The sequence below is a fragment of the Cotesia typhae genome, unplaced genomic scaffold, assembly GCF_013202065.1.
Source record: "Cotesia typhae breed Kobodo isofemale line unplaced genomic scaffold, CoteBio_Ctyphae contig_69, whole genome shotgun sequence".
NCBI lineage: Eukaryota > Metazoa > Arthropoda > Insecta > Hymenoptera > Braconidae > Cotesia > Cotesia typhae.
In genome coordinates, this window is record NW_027423763.1 from 1,780,785 (window position 1) to 1,794,972 (window position 14,188).

Consider the following 14,188-nt stretch of genomic DNA (forward strand, 5'->3'; position numbering starts at 1 on the left):
AAGAATTTCTTTATATATATTTTATATAATGATGATATCAAATGACAGAAATAAATAATAAGAGTTTAAAAATATATTTATAATTAAAATAAAATAGTTATTTATAGTGGGGATAAAGTAAAAATAAAATCGCCACGTAATCAATAGTGTTGGGAAGATAAAAAAAAAAAAGGTAAAATAAAAAATAAAACTAATAAGAAAAAAAAAAAATATTTGGGAAGGGTCGCAAGGTATCGCGTGCCAATCAACTTTTCGCGGATTAATTTTTATTTGGCAGGTCTCGTGAGTAGCGCGCGCATGCTAACTCTTTCTCTTTTTCTCATCTTTCGCATTCTCTTTGCAATTTTTTTATTCACATATTATGTTCTCTACTAGTTTGCACGCATTATACACACATATAGGTCTATATAGATATAAATGTATACAGAGAGGTTGTCTTGGTCATTCGTTTAGCAACCATCAACCAACACACCCGCAAATTGAGACCGTCTACGTTGACGACGACGATCTACACCACGACAACAGAACTATAATATATATATCAGAGCAGACGAGTACCCGTGCGGATTCACTACACATCACATAACGTGTGTGCCACTCAGCCGCTCACGTACACGCAGGTTGTTTCCAACTTTTCTGCAAACTCCCTATCGCGCCTAAAAATTTATTTATTTTTTCATTTTTTTTTCTTATAAAAAAGTATTTCTTCTGAAAAGTATTTTAAAAATATATTTAATTATTTTACAAAATCCCGGTTTTCTTCTCAATCTTTATTGTTTATCGATCAAACAAACCGCGAGTTTTGTGAAGAATATTTGTGAGTGTTAACTGTGAAATTATTTAAAGATGACATACACGTGGGGAAAAAATTAATCTATTTAAATAAATTAAATATTAAATTATTAATAATTATTTTAAAAATATGAACTTTAAAAATGGATAAGTGTAAATTAACAATTGAAGAAAAAAAATTAAATAGCGCCCTGTGGCGCTTTTATAATAATAACTGATGATGCTAATATCATCCTTTTTAATAACACGAGGACGAAGACGCAGACGAGGTTTATCGACAATATAAATATATAATATTTATTTATTTAATAATAAATAGTAAAATGTATAAAAAAATAATTATTACCTCGTTGCTTATAATTTTCGGAGCATTCGACTTAACGCCTCTGGCGATTAAAAACGCACCGTTTATTATAATGGCTGTATCATCTACGACAACTAGTACAAGAAGAAATTATAATAGTAATAATAGCAATAATAATAATAATAATAATAATAATAATAATAATAATAATAATAATAATAATAATAATAATAATAATAATAATAATAATAATAATAATAATAATAATAATAATAATAACGGGGGTGGTTGTAATACGTGTAAAATGCACGAAGAAATAAGAGCGTTAAATTTAGAAGCTATTAAGGAACAAATTCTTAACAAACTGGGACTTAAGCAGGCGCCAAATATGACGGGACGCGCATTGCCCAAAATACCCCCCATTTCAAAGCTAATGGATTTATACGGGATGCAAGCCGATGAGCCTGTTATCTTGAGGGAGCAGAGCCTACCTGGGACAAAGCACTACTACGACGAGGTAGACGAATTCACCGCGAAAACCGAGAGTGTCTTTGCGCTTGCTCATCCACGTAAGTTTTAATAAATAAATAAATAAATTATTTATTTAGTTTTATTTAAGATTAAACTCCCACATCGGTGTGTCCGTTAAAAAACTGACGTCATTTCTTCATTTCTTCCCAAGGAGTAATAAACATAAATTAATGTTAAGACAAGGACAGTAAGTAGAATCAACCGACTCGGCATGTGTGCCCTAATATGTTGAAATATAAATACATATGTGTGATCTGTGTGTATGTGTAGGAGACATGAAGGTCATGGCCAGCAGCGGTGCACATGACCTAGGTCAGTACTACAAGTCACACCCGTCATGGTATCATTACCTCTAAGACCTACCCTAGTATAGTCTTAATCACACTATTTTATAAACCAATTAACAATAGTATGTAGGTAATAAAATACCTTTTTTTCTTTATTCGCTGGGGGCATTGTCGAGGATTCCCCAAATTATAATTAATGTACCCACCGGTCTGTCTAGACGCTAAACAGACTGCTAATACATGATATAATATGATATAATAGATACATATATGTGTATCCATGTATTTCTATTTATGTGACCACGTGTGGATTTATGTAATACACAGACACACCTGCACTCGGCTATTTTATTCTACACTTTAATTGAGTTGAAAATTTATTTTAATATTAAAAAATTTAATTTTTTTTTTTTTTTTTTTAATTTTAGTGGTAATTAAAAAAAAAAAATAAATAATAATTGAAAATTGTATTTAATATACGCGAGACCAGACTTGAACCCTGCTCGGTCCGCGTTGTTAAAAATACTTATACGACTTAGCCATTACAAATTAATTGAAGACAAAGAATATTATTTTTTTTTTTACGATTTTTTAAAAAAAAAAAAAAAAAAAAAAAAAAGAAGAATATTGGATGTACATAAAATGATTTACCGTTTTGTTGACTGAATTTATTTTTACAACCAGTAGGTCTTGTTGGTAAAAAATAAGGAATAAGGTAGAGATAGTTTATTTGATTTTGTTTTAAAAAAACCGGGACTGTGACTACATACTAGTAGAGAGTATAACGGTGTACCATGCGGGGATTTATATAGCTGAAGTAACATTAGCCAAATAAAACGCGCACGCATCGTTTTTACCCTTCATGGCAAACAACACTCTACACGTTTAATCGTAATCTCCGTATCCGCGCAACGACTTCTATGTCGTATAATTTTAAATTACACGTATCGACATATTACACACACAACACACACTAATGCGATACACCCTTTTATATCCAATTGTCCCTACACGCAAATTGGATAATTTTAAATCGATCCCAGCCGTAATTTTCGGTTATTATCTGCCATTAAATTATCCGGGCCTTTTTATTTCATTACATTAACTCTTTATTGTTATTACTATTACTATTAATATTAATATTCTTAATTTCGAACTTAAATATCGTCATTCAAAAAAAAATAAAATAAATAAATAAATAAATAAAATAAAATAAAAACACAAGAATGATTGAATTATCTTAAAGATTTTAAAACGTAATACTTTTTTTTGCTATTTATAAATAAGGTTATCGCTGTCATGACGAGTTTACTCCAAGAGTAGGTACTTCAAAAAATCGTTTTTATAATTTTATTACAATATATATACCCAATCATTATTCTCAAGTATTTTTATTATCTCACAAGTACGCAATATTCATGATAACCTTTCGCGAATTCTTAATTTAATAAAAAAAAAAAAAAAATTCGGCAAATAATTTATTATTAAAAAAGTAACTTATAAAACAATTAAAATTAAATGTTACAGGTTCTAGGTTGAGACACACCGAGCAAGATTATTTAAATATACTGTACTTTAAATTTTCTGATAAAATAATGCAGCACCGGGTGACAAGAGCTAAACTCTCGCTCTGGATTTGGGAAAGCAAACCCAAAACAGAGACCGATAAAAAAGATAAAAAAGACCCAGAAGATAAAGATAAAGAAGAAAGCAAAAGCCATTATTACAATTACAATCATCATCACCATCACCACCACAATCATCACCACTACCAGCGACATTATCACCAGCACGAGCACAAAGACGTGCTCTCGATAACCCTCCAGAGAATCCTCCCGCTCAAGGACTCAGACAACCCTCAAGAACTCTCTCTGGGCCCGCCGCTAATCACCAAGCACCTGATAGCCCGTCACCCGGGTGAAGAGTCAGGGTTCTGGGTGACCATAGAGCTGGCCCGAATGGTCACCGAGTGGTTCAGACACCCCAGGAACAACCTGGGCGTCATCCTGAAGCTAAATGACGACCAAGAAGCTGCTAGCAATGTGACTGGAAGCGAAACCAGGCCGGACTCTGTCTGGAATGTCGAGACCAATCCTGAAGCGGAATTCGCCCCGTATCTCGAGATCCAGATGCAAGAGCCAGAGTCCAAGCGCGGATCCAGGGTCAAGAGGAACGTCGGCCTCAATTGCGATGAAGCTAGCCAAGAGACCAGGTGCTGCCGGTACAAACTCACCGTTGACTTTGAAAAGTTCGGCTGGGACTGGATTATCGCTCCGAAAAAGTAAGTTCAAGATTGCGGTTTTAGATTAACATTTTTTTAAATTGTTTGTTGTTTGACGACAGGTACGACGCAAATTACTGCTCAGGAGACTGTCCGATGGCCTTCCTTCCAGCGTATCCGAATACACATATCGTGAGCTTAGCGGAGCCGCCGAATAATACCGGGCCTTGTTGCGCACCAAGAAGATTATCCGAAATTACAATGTTATATTTTGATAATGAATATCAAATTGTATTTTCTCGTCTGCCTGGTATGGTCGTCGAACGCTGCGGATGCTCATAAAATTATTTTTGTTAAATTTTAATTATCTATTAGCAATTTTTTACGCTTTTTGTAAGTATATGTGATTGAAAATTTATTTAATTTAAGAGAAAAATTTTTAAATAAATTTATTTCTTGAATTAAATGAATTTTTTTTTTTTTTTTTTAAATCAACTAGTGAATTTATTCACGACCTAAACGATAAAATTAAAAAAAAATTTTTTAACAAAATACTTAGACTGAACAAATACATTTTTTTATATATAATATACATGTGTATACATTTATAATTTTTACACTATTATAATTAATAATATTTTAATAATTGTATACGCAACTCGCACGTGTGTGTTATTATTTTTTTTTATCCGTATATATATATCTTAAAATTTTTTAATACATATTATATATTATATATATATTTAATTATATATATAATCTACCTCAACTGCATTCAAAGTGAATGGAACGAATTTTAAAAAATAAACAACGCATTACATACTTACATCACTAATTGGTAAAATACTTTTAATAAATCGCGATAGCGTCTCTGACTGGAAAAACGTCTCTAATAATAAAGTGATTGCCAATAAATATCAATAAACGCTAATAAACTACAATGTTGCAGCAATTGTAAACTATTAAATAGAAAAAAATAAAAAAAAAAAAAATAAATACTATTAATAATTGCATCAATAATAATAAATAAATACATGATATTATTCAAAGAGTCCTGATAGATTATATGAGAGCATGACCTCAATTCAAACTATCAAACATTATTTTTTTTTATTATTATTAATTATACAAGTGTCTGAATCATAAAATTGTATGTATATAATATAAGATTGTCTGTAATTTTAAACTGAGACGCGGGAACGATTTTTTTACAAATTAATACGTCCATAATATTTATAATAACAGTAATAAAGTTATAGAATATTTTCGCATTTAATAATAATTATTAATTATTAATAAGCGTGTGCATTAAATTATGATTTATGTGTGTATGTGTGTGAATAAAACGCGCGATTATATAATTGCTAGAATATAAATAAATAAAATAAAATATCTTTTTTTAATAAATAATATTGCGTTTTAATATTATTAATTAATGTATCGTAAAATATTGTAACTTAGTTTTTAGTCTTTATAAATAAATCTAAGTGCTCTAAACTATTAATTGATTTTTATTATTATCATTTTAGAAAATTAATTTTAAAATAATAAAACTCCAAAATTAATTTAAAAAATAATTATCAAATTCCTTAATTTATTATTATTTAGCTGCTTAAAATTAAAAATAAAAATAATAAATTTAGAATGTTATTATTTTAATAATAATAATTATTAAATATAAAGTGCGTGTGTGGTCTTTAGGGTTGACATGTTACCTGATGCCCCCGACAGACAATTTCGCATCATAAGGCTGCATCGCACATGTGCGTATAGGAAAAAATGCATACGCACAAGGGGGACGGCCTTATGGGGCTGCCTGAGGAAGCCATACAAATTTTTTTAAACTCCATAATGATCTACCGCTTCCTTTCGATAAATTCTCAGTCGCTTCTAATCTTTCTTCACATTACATTTATTTTTTTATTTTATATTTTTACTCCGGCAAATAAAAGCCAGAGCAAGGTCACACCCAAAATTGTTAAAACTAAAATTAATATTGTCTGGCTTAGTTCTCATTCTGGGAAGAACGCACCCGACACCGACAATATTTCTGATGGCCAGCAATCAGATGTCGAGACAACAGCCAGACACCAAACTCAATCTAGATTAATAAGCTCTGACATATATCACCGCCTCACGCACCCATAATTGTTGATAGCTTTTATATTTTCCCCGAATTCACTTTTTTTTTACCACTTAAATATTTAATTTTTTAAAATAAAATTCACTTACTTGATTTTTAATGATGATTAAATTTTTTTTTTTAATTATTCAGTGTACTAAATCTAACCAATTCATGACAAATCATAACCATGGATCTTGATAGATTTAGGATCATTGTCTATTCAATAAAAAATTCATCGATAATAAAGCTCCTGTCTATTAATTTTGCTTTCATTTTTTAACGGCGCCATTTTGAATTATCAAAATTCATAAAAAATAATCCTGAAGTTAGCAATTAGCTGTTAAATTAAAAATTTTTTTTAATAAATTAATTATAATAAAAAAATGGTTATAAAAATTTTCACACATGTAATTTTTATTAATTTTTACATGTGAAACTTTTTAATTACATTTTTTTTTTTTTTTTTTTTTTTTTTTTCAAAAACTGTAAGTGCAATTTTTGTTTTATTTTAATCACTTTTAAAAAAAAAATCAAAAAATCAAAAAATTTTTAAATGTCGGCTAACTTAATTTTCATAGTTAATAATAATAAAAAATGTGCTTCTAAAAATTTTCACTTGTAATTTTTATCAAGTTTTACTTGTAAAACTTTATAATTTAATTTTTTTTTTATAATAATTTAATTGCTGTAAATATCTAATAAAAAAATTTTTATATCTGTCAACTTCATAGTGTCATAAAAAAATTGAATTTCTAACTTACCGACAAAGTAACATGTTGACATAAATTGTAGCTTTAACTTAAATTAAATTTTCGCGCGTGCTGTAGTTGGTTGTATCGTCTTACACAAATGGCAACATTTCTGAAGGTATCTAACCATCGCACAAGTTTACTCCGAACAATCTCTATTACGTCTGTTGTGTGTCCGTGTGTGTGAATAAAATAAGAGACAAGAGCAGTATTAAAATCTATTAAAATATTATAAATAATTAAAAAAATAGCGAAGATTTAAAGCTAAAACTCTTGGAGGTTATTTTTATAAAATTCAACAAAGATAACCTAGATCTAGTCAGGTGAAAGATAAACGTACACTTAATATTTTATTACAGTAAGTAACAGCTGTTACCGTTTATGTGTGTTAATTTACCAAAATGACTGCCATATTTTGGTTTTTCGAGCTCTCAAAATAATCATTCCATCTGTTTTTATATTCAACAAGGTATTTTTAAATATTAATTTTATATTAGTTTTTTAATATTCTAATTTTTATTTTTTTTCCAGTAATTTTTTGGAAATTTTAGAAATTCTGAGTAATGTAGCCTGAGAATAATTATTTTTTCATTAATATTACTGTTATTTATTTAATAAAATGGCAAAACGCTTGGGTCTGGGCCCTGAAATAAGAGAGCTTAAATTTGGATCCTCTTTCAATAATAATTCTGGCAGTAATGGTGACAAAACATCCTTTCACACCATTAAATGTAAGTAATTTATTTTATTAATAGCAATTTTTCAGTCACTATATTTTTGTGGACTATAAATAAATTAAATTTTGCTTCATTAAATAATGAATTTTGTTAAATTGCCCAGTATTTTTTTAACTATCGATATTTTCAAAAATATAAGGTTATCCTGATGTTAGACTCATCAAGAGCCTTCATTTGAGTACCCACATGCATTTTTTATAAAATTAACCATAGTTCTTAAAAGAAAAATAATTTCCAGATGACTTCAAGCCAGCAAGTGTCGACGTTTCAAAGATGGCGACAGTAGAAGTGGGCCCGAACAACATGATGACGGTAACAGTTCCTCACCTGGACGGTGCAGGACTCCCTCACACAGTGTTCAAGGGCTCGCAGCGCCCCTACAGTAAAGAGTGTGTCTTGATATTCGACCGGAAGACCGGTGAAATAACCCTAGAAAAATTGTCCTCAAACATCCAGGTGAAGAAGACCAGGGTAGACCACAGAGCCCAGTCTCTGTCGGCTGGCCCGACAATAACCTCGACGGCTTCCAATTCGTTGAATCGTCCCAACACTCCAATAGAGTCTAAATCAAAGCCTAGCAATCAAAGTACCTCGACGAATAATCCGGTGATGAACGCCGGTCACGGCAGGTCAAGCAGCAGGACCAAAGTTACCAGTGGCACTAAGAGAGAACCTCATGTTCAGTATCATCCCAAATCTGCAGCTAGTCCTTTACGTAAATCTCCCTACCACGGCAAGAGTCCTTCTAACGGACCGTCATTTTCTAATAATATAAGGTTTGATTATTTTTTTTTTTTTTTTAATTATTTAAATATTTTTTTAATTAATAAATTTTTTAATTTATCTAGTTCTCCCGCAAGAGCCATTAGTTCAAATCACGGTGGCTTGCCATCGCTGACCGGCCTTCCAGTCATTGGCGGCTTAGACGACACTGATAATCCTTCGGATCCTGAAGACTTCCAAGTACCAGCACAACCTCCAAAGCCTGTATCCGTTCTTACTACTGTAGTTACTCCAAATCCAATGGAGCTACCGATAAATTTGGATGATCAAATCGGCGTGCTCAGTGATAGCAGCTCAAGCAGTGGATCCAGTTCTGATAGCTCTGATAGTGATTCAGATATGGAACCTGTTACCAGTCCTGTTCTTACTAGTACAAATGGTAATTATTTATCCTACTAAAATTTAACACAAAAAATCTAGATTTAAATTAAAAATCTATCAATTATTATTATTATTATTATTATTATTATTATTGATAATTAAAATTAAAATTCTAGGGCACACTAATGGAACAAAAGGTATTATATCACCACCTTTATCAACGACAAATATCCACGATAATTTATTGAAGGAAGATCTCCAACTGTCCGAGTCGGAATCAGACAGCGATTGAAGTATATAAATAAAAATAAACTAATGCGATATTAGACCGTTTAATTAAACTAAATAAATATATTTTTATTTACTTATCAGGGGACTGCGACACGAATTTTTAAAATGCTTGTACAATTATTTCTTTTATATATAAATATATTATTGTCCAGCAGGAATGTGTGTTGATAAGGTATTGGGGTGTTTATAATAATAATAATAATAATAATAATAATAATAATAATAATAATAATTATTATTATTATTATTATTATTATTATTATTATTATTATTATTATTATTATTATTATTATTATTATTATTATTATTATTATTATACAATAAATGATTAATATAACTAAAAATCTTGCCAAATAAAAAATCCTATCTGACTTGTTTTTGGTATTCGTCAATCAGTCTCGCGAGCTGTCCGCGGTGTCCAAGCAAGCTTTTGCAATTATTTTCATCATTGTAGCGAAGTTTCAACGCAGGCTCTATTGCGCGAAAAATATGCAAGTCGCTGAACAAAACGAACAATTTGAACACCGAGTCTAAGTCTTTTGCAGACGATGTCGGCAGTTGTTTTATTTCTCGGTCGCTGTGAATTACCGGGAATAATTTTTCACTGGCTCGACGCGCTGACCGGTAGTCTTTTATGTAAAATGAAATACTTTGGTAATTTGACTTGTCGTAGTTACCGTGATTGTGGTTCAAGTCAAAATTGCTCTTCTGGTCAGTTTGGTACAAGTTTGGATTGTACTCTACGAAAGGAATCGGGCTGAATATTTGCCATTGGTTGATTGTATTCATTCGTATCTGCAAATTAATTATTTATAACATTGTTTTTAATTAATTTAATAAATAAATTTTTATTACTTACTCTGTTTAAATAATCTGTAGTCAATTCCATTTGAGTTTGCACGAATAAAATAAGACTTTCTGGTGAAAATTTCTTTATGATTAAATCAGTGATTGCAATGCTGACTCTTGGATCATCAACTTCGGGCAGTTGGATTGATAGCCAAATTATTTTTGATAAGTCCTTGCTTTTATTGTATTTTTCTGTCAGATTTACCACCTGAGTCTTCATCTTGGCGTAAATGTCATTCACTTTTGTTGAATCAGTGTACAAAAATACCTAGCAAGAAAATTATTATTAAATTTTTTAATTTAGAAATTAAGTTTGTAAATTTTTTTTTTTTTTTTTTTAAATTTATTTTTCAATAAATTTTTGTGATTAATAAAACGATTAAATGTTTTTTAATTTCTTAATATTAAAGCAATTAATGATACCCTACCAACATAAGCGTAGTCTTGTCTCTTTTCTCCATACAAACAGCCCCATAATTTTCCATAAACTTGATAGCTTCTTCGACATTATCCTTATCAACAATTAAAATCAAATTAACCCTAGTATTTTCCGTGACATAAGGCACCGGGAGTAGCTCAACTTTCCCCAAAGGTTTGCACAACTCAACCCTTTTTACAACTTTAGCCTTATTTCCATCCACAAACCTCAAGTCTAAAATATAATCCATGCCCCTTGAGGCATCAAACTTCATATAACCATTGACCAACTTATCAAACTTAAGTTTCCCATCATACTTATCCTTAATCAATTTTTTAGCAGTCTTCAGGGCATAATCAACCTCCAGTTTTTTGCTGCCCACCAGCGGAGCAACATTATCAAAGTCCGTCTCCATAAAAACATGTGTCTCATTAAAAAAATTCCAGCGCAGAACATCAAACCTCCCTGGCGCCTTGTTCCCAGGACCGATGCCCACTGGCCAGGATAACGGTGTCTTGTTAGTAACCGGGCTCAAGTGAGCCGAGCTAGAAATTTCATTCCTCAGTTTAATAATTTCATCTTCGATCCGCTTCAATTCTTTGGCTGCTGCGTAGGCGTGGATTTTATAAATTACTTTCGCGTCTAGGATCGGGTAGACAGACACCAGGTCGTCCAGGAAATAAGAAGTCAGCTGGTTGGTTAAATTAAAATCAGGTGGAAGCTTTTTGGACAAAAAAACCTGGTCGCTTTTGAACAGCTTGTTGCTGCAGGGTGTCTTGGTGGTGTAATAAAGACACCGTCCAAAATTAATATCATCCGAAGAACTGGAGTACAGCAGAGTATTTTTAACACACCAGTCCAAGTTCTTCTTCAGCTGGCGCATGATCGAGTTGCTAATTATGATCCCTGCATCCAGAGAACAGAAATTAATTAAATTGTCGCTGATGTAATTAGAACTTTCAAGATTTTTCTCAAAAATTGGAACACCCAGGTAAATGTCTTTATCAGTTCCGAGACTGAAGCTCTCCACTAGGTTCATCAGCTGCCTGGCGTTGACGTAAGAAGTGTCTTTAACGATGTAATAATAATCATACTCCTCTAAATAATTGTCAATGATATATTTGACCACGTGGAACGGCTTGAGGATCCTCCTGGTGTCAGTGAACCCGACGATCCCCGACAGAGAGACATTGGGCTTCTTGTTTCCGTTTTCAGAGCCGCTTATCGTGATAAAGTACCTGATTTTCTCAATCAGCTGCCCGACGGTCTTATTGAAGGTCACTCCGCGGCTGTGCAGGTGCTCCGGGTCGGTCAGAATTCCTAGAAAAAGCTTCTCCCTGATTCCTAGCTCCGTGAAGTAGTACCTGGGTCTCGTGAACCTCCACGGCTGCTTCGCGTCCTGGATGTGCAAGGACGAAGGATTTTTCATCTTAGGAGCGTACTCGTCGACCTGCTCCGAGGAAGTCGGACGGTTTATCTGGTTCGTCAGCTCGTAATCGCTGTTTAAATTCTCGTGCAACAGTGACAGGTATGACCAGGGGTTTTTACTCTCTGAATTAAACGCGTCCAGGTTGCTGATGCTTGACATTTGGTAGAACAGCAGGCTTATTATCAATCCCAAGATCATTCCGATCAGGAATCCGTTGTTGTTAACTTTTCGGCAGTATGTTGACAGTTTTGACAAGGATCTCATTGTTTACATTGGAGTTTATTGCACTTGTCAAACGGGATCTTTAACAGATTTAATGGTTTTAATTTTAGATTTTTTGTTTGATTGTAAAGAATTTGTTTTATTAATTTTTTATAATTAGTTTAGTTTTAATTTTCTTGTGAAACTGTGGATTGTTTGGATGATTTTTGTGAGTGCTTTAAGGAAGCGAACTCTACGATCTACCGCGCATGTCAACTAATTTAATTTAACTGTTATAATAATGAGTTGGCTAACCTTGAAATAAGTATAAACTTATGTAAATTGTTGAGATAAAATTGATGGGGTGATTAAATTTATTGTTTTTTTTTTTTTTAAAAGCTTTGATATTTTCAATCATTTTTTTTTTATAATTTAATAATTTAATTGCCATATAATGTTCTGAAAAAATGTATGACATTAAATTTAGCTGTCACTTGACAATTTTTATAATTTTCTTTAATAAATTAATTATGGCAGATAAAATTATTAAAAAAATAGACTTTTAGAAATTTAATAAAAATAAAAATGCAATTTTTTTTAAATAATTTTTTAGAACAAATTTTTTTGTTAAAGAAAATTAAAAAATTGTCAAGCGACAGCTAAATTAAATGTCATAAAAATTTTTAATTGATGAACAAATAAATTTTTTAATTTAAATTATTTAATAATTATTAAAAAATATAGAGTAATTTATTTATCAGAATAATTAAAAATAAATACTTGATAAAAAGTGTATTTTAAAATTTTTAAATGAAATTGCTCTCAGCTGATAAGATAGAATTTTGCTCATAACCTTAAAAAGTTTGTGAAGGGTGCTGTGCTGAGTAGTAAATAAAATAAACACAACAACAATGAGTATTATTAATTTGACAAATAAATTGTCAAACTTGAAAGTAAATCCCAGCTGGTGTTTGGTAAGAATTAATTAATTATATTAATTAATTAAAAAAATATTACAAGTGCAAATTTTTATTATAATAAAGTTAGCTGACCGTTTTGATTTTTTTGTTAATTTCTAGATGTCAGCTGACTTTATTTTCATTGAATTTTTAATAATAATTTTTTTTTTTTAAATTATCAGCTGATTTCAGTATAAAAATAAAATTGTAAATTTTCAGTCTAGATTAAACTGGTACGCGACAAAACAAGATTCCAAAAAACCAGAGCCGGAGATTCCACGAAATGAATTGCAAGGATTGTTTAGCGCTCAGAATCAGAAGGAAAACGGCAAGCCCTACGACAAAAAACCCTTTAAAATGAGGCTCGAGGCCGGAAAAAGGTACGCCTGGTGTCTCTGCGGACAGAGTAAGAGTCAGCCCATCTGCGACGGCACTCACAGGAACATTTTCCTCAAAATAAAATTGAGGCCCATCTTGTTCGAAGTTAAAGAAAGCAAAGAGTACTGGCTATGTAATTGTAAGCAGACTACCAACAGGCCCTTCTGCGACGGGTCCCATCTTCATGATGATATCCAGTCTCTCAAGAAATTCTAGTTAATTTTTATTGTAAATATTTTTACACTATTAAAGTTGTGCAGTAAAATTTTTAAGAGTTTTTATTTTATTAAGTGTCATTTTTATCAATTAATTTTAATTCTAATCTTTTGCAGTTAATTTTTAGTTTTAGTATAACTGAAAAATTATATTTATAAAAAAGAATGTGCTTTTAAAAGAAATTGTTTTCAATTTGCTTTTAAAAGAATTAATTATATCATTTAGTTAAAAATAATGGAATTGTTTTAGTCGTTACTGATACCGTAGAAAATGACATTACAAGTTTTATAACACCACAGCAACGAGTACGCAGTCCGCGCATGTGCGTATTTTGCGCTTAAAATTGTAAATTTAATAAAAAAAAAATTTACTAAATATATAAATGAGATAAATTGTAATTATTATCTACAATTACAATTTATTTTATGTTTAATTTAATATTTTTTGTATAATTTAAAAAAAATTCGACAATATATTAACTTTTATTTTAAATTATTTTAAAAAGTCAAAATTCACTAACTAAAATTTTAAATTTCAAATTTTCGTGCCGCGTGTTAACATCTGACCGATCGGAAGAGCCACCTGCAGTTTATTTTA

The 14,188-nt window shown here is 31.0% G+C and overlaps 4 protein-coding genes across 5 annotated transcripts; 3 read left to right on the top strand and 1 right to left on the bottom strand.

Annotated features, from left to right (window-relative positions):
- Positions 1–258: 258 nt before the first annotated feature.
- LOC141532716 (growth/differentiation factor 8) lies at positions 259–5,127 on the top strand. The gene is made up of 3 exons (XM_074251173.1): positions 259–1,665; positions 3,442–4,195; positions 4,258–5,127. Exons 1-3 carry the CDS (start codon positions 1,116–1,118, stop codon positions 4,475–4,477), a joined length of 1,524 nt encoding a protein of 507 aa, XP_074107274.1. The 5' UTR covers positions 259–1,115; the 3' UTR covers positions 4,478–5,127.
- Positions 5,128–7,111: 1,984 nt separating this feature from the next.
- Eaf (ELL-associated factor) lies at positions 7,112–9,316 on the top strand. 2 transcript variants are annotated; one of them, XM_074251453.1, is made up of 5 exons: positions 7,112–7,478; positions 7,541–7,740; positions 7,985–8,522; positions 8,595–8,908; positions 9,027–9,316. In XM_074251453.1, exons 2-5 carry the CDS (start codon positions 7,629–7,631, stop codon positions 9,140–9,142), a joined length of 1,080 nt encoding a protein of 359 aa, XP_074107554.1. In that variant the 5' UTR covers positions 7,112–7,478; positions 7,541–7,628; the 3' UTR covers positions 9,143–9,316. The 2 variants fall into 2 exon arrangements, with proteins under 2 accessions (XP_074107554.1, XP_074107555.1); XM_074251454.1 differs by having other exon boundaries at positions 7,112–7,367.
- A 59-nt stretch (positions 9,317–9,375) lies between these two features.
- On the bottom strand, positions 9,376–12,302 carry Chpf (Chondroitin polymerizing factor). Its single transcript, XM_074251449.1, has 3 exons — positions 10,419–12,302; positions 10,001–10,258; positions 9,376–9,936 (listed from the first exon to the last, which is right to left on the bottom strand). Exons 1-3 carry the CDS (start codon positions 12,099–12,101, stop codon positions 9,505–9,507), a joined length of 2,373 nt encoding a protein of 790 aa, XP_074107550.1. The 5' UTR covers positions 12,102–12,302; the 3' UTR covers positions 9,376–9,504.
- Positions 12,303–12,857: 555 nt separating this feature from the next.
- LOC141532876 (uncharacterized) lies at positions 12,858–13,640 on the top strand. Its single transcript, XM_074251457.1, has 2 exons — positions 12,858–13,012; positions 13,217–13,640. The coding sequence occupies exons 1-2, from the start codon at positions 12,950–12,952 to the stop codon at positions 13,589–13,591; spliced, it is 438 nt and encodes a 145-aa protein (XP_074107558.1). The 5' UTR covers positions 12,858–12,949; the 3' UTR covers positions 13,592–13,640.
- The last annotated feature ends 548 nt before the right edge of the window (positions 13,641–14,188 follow it).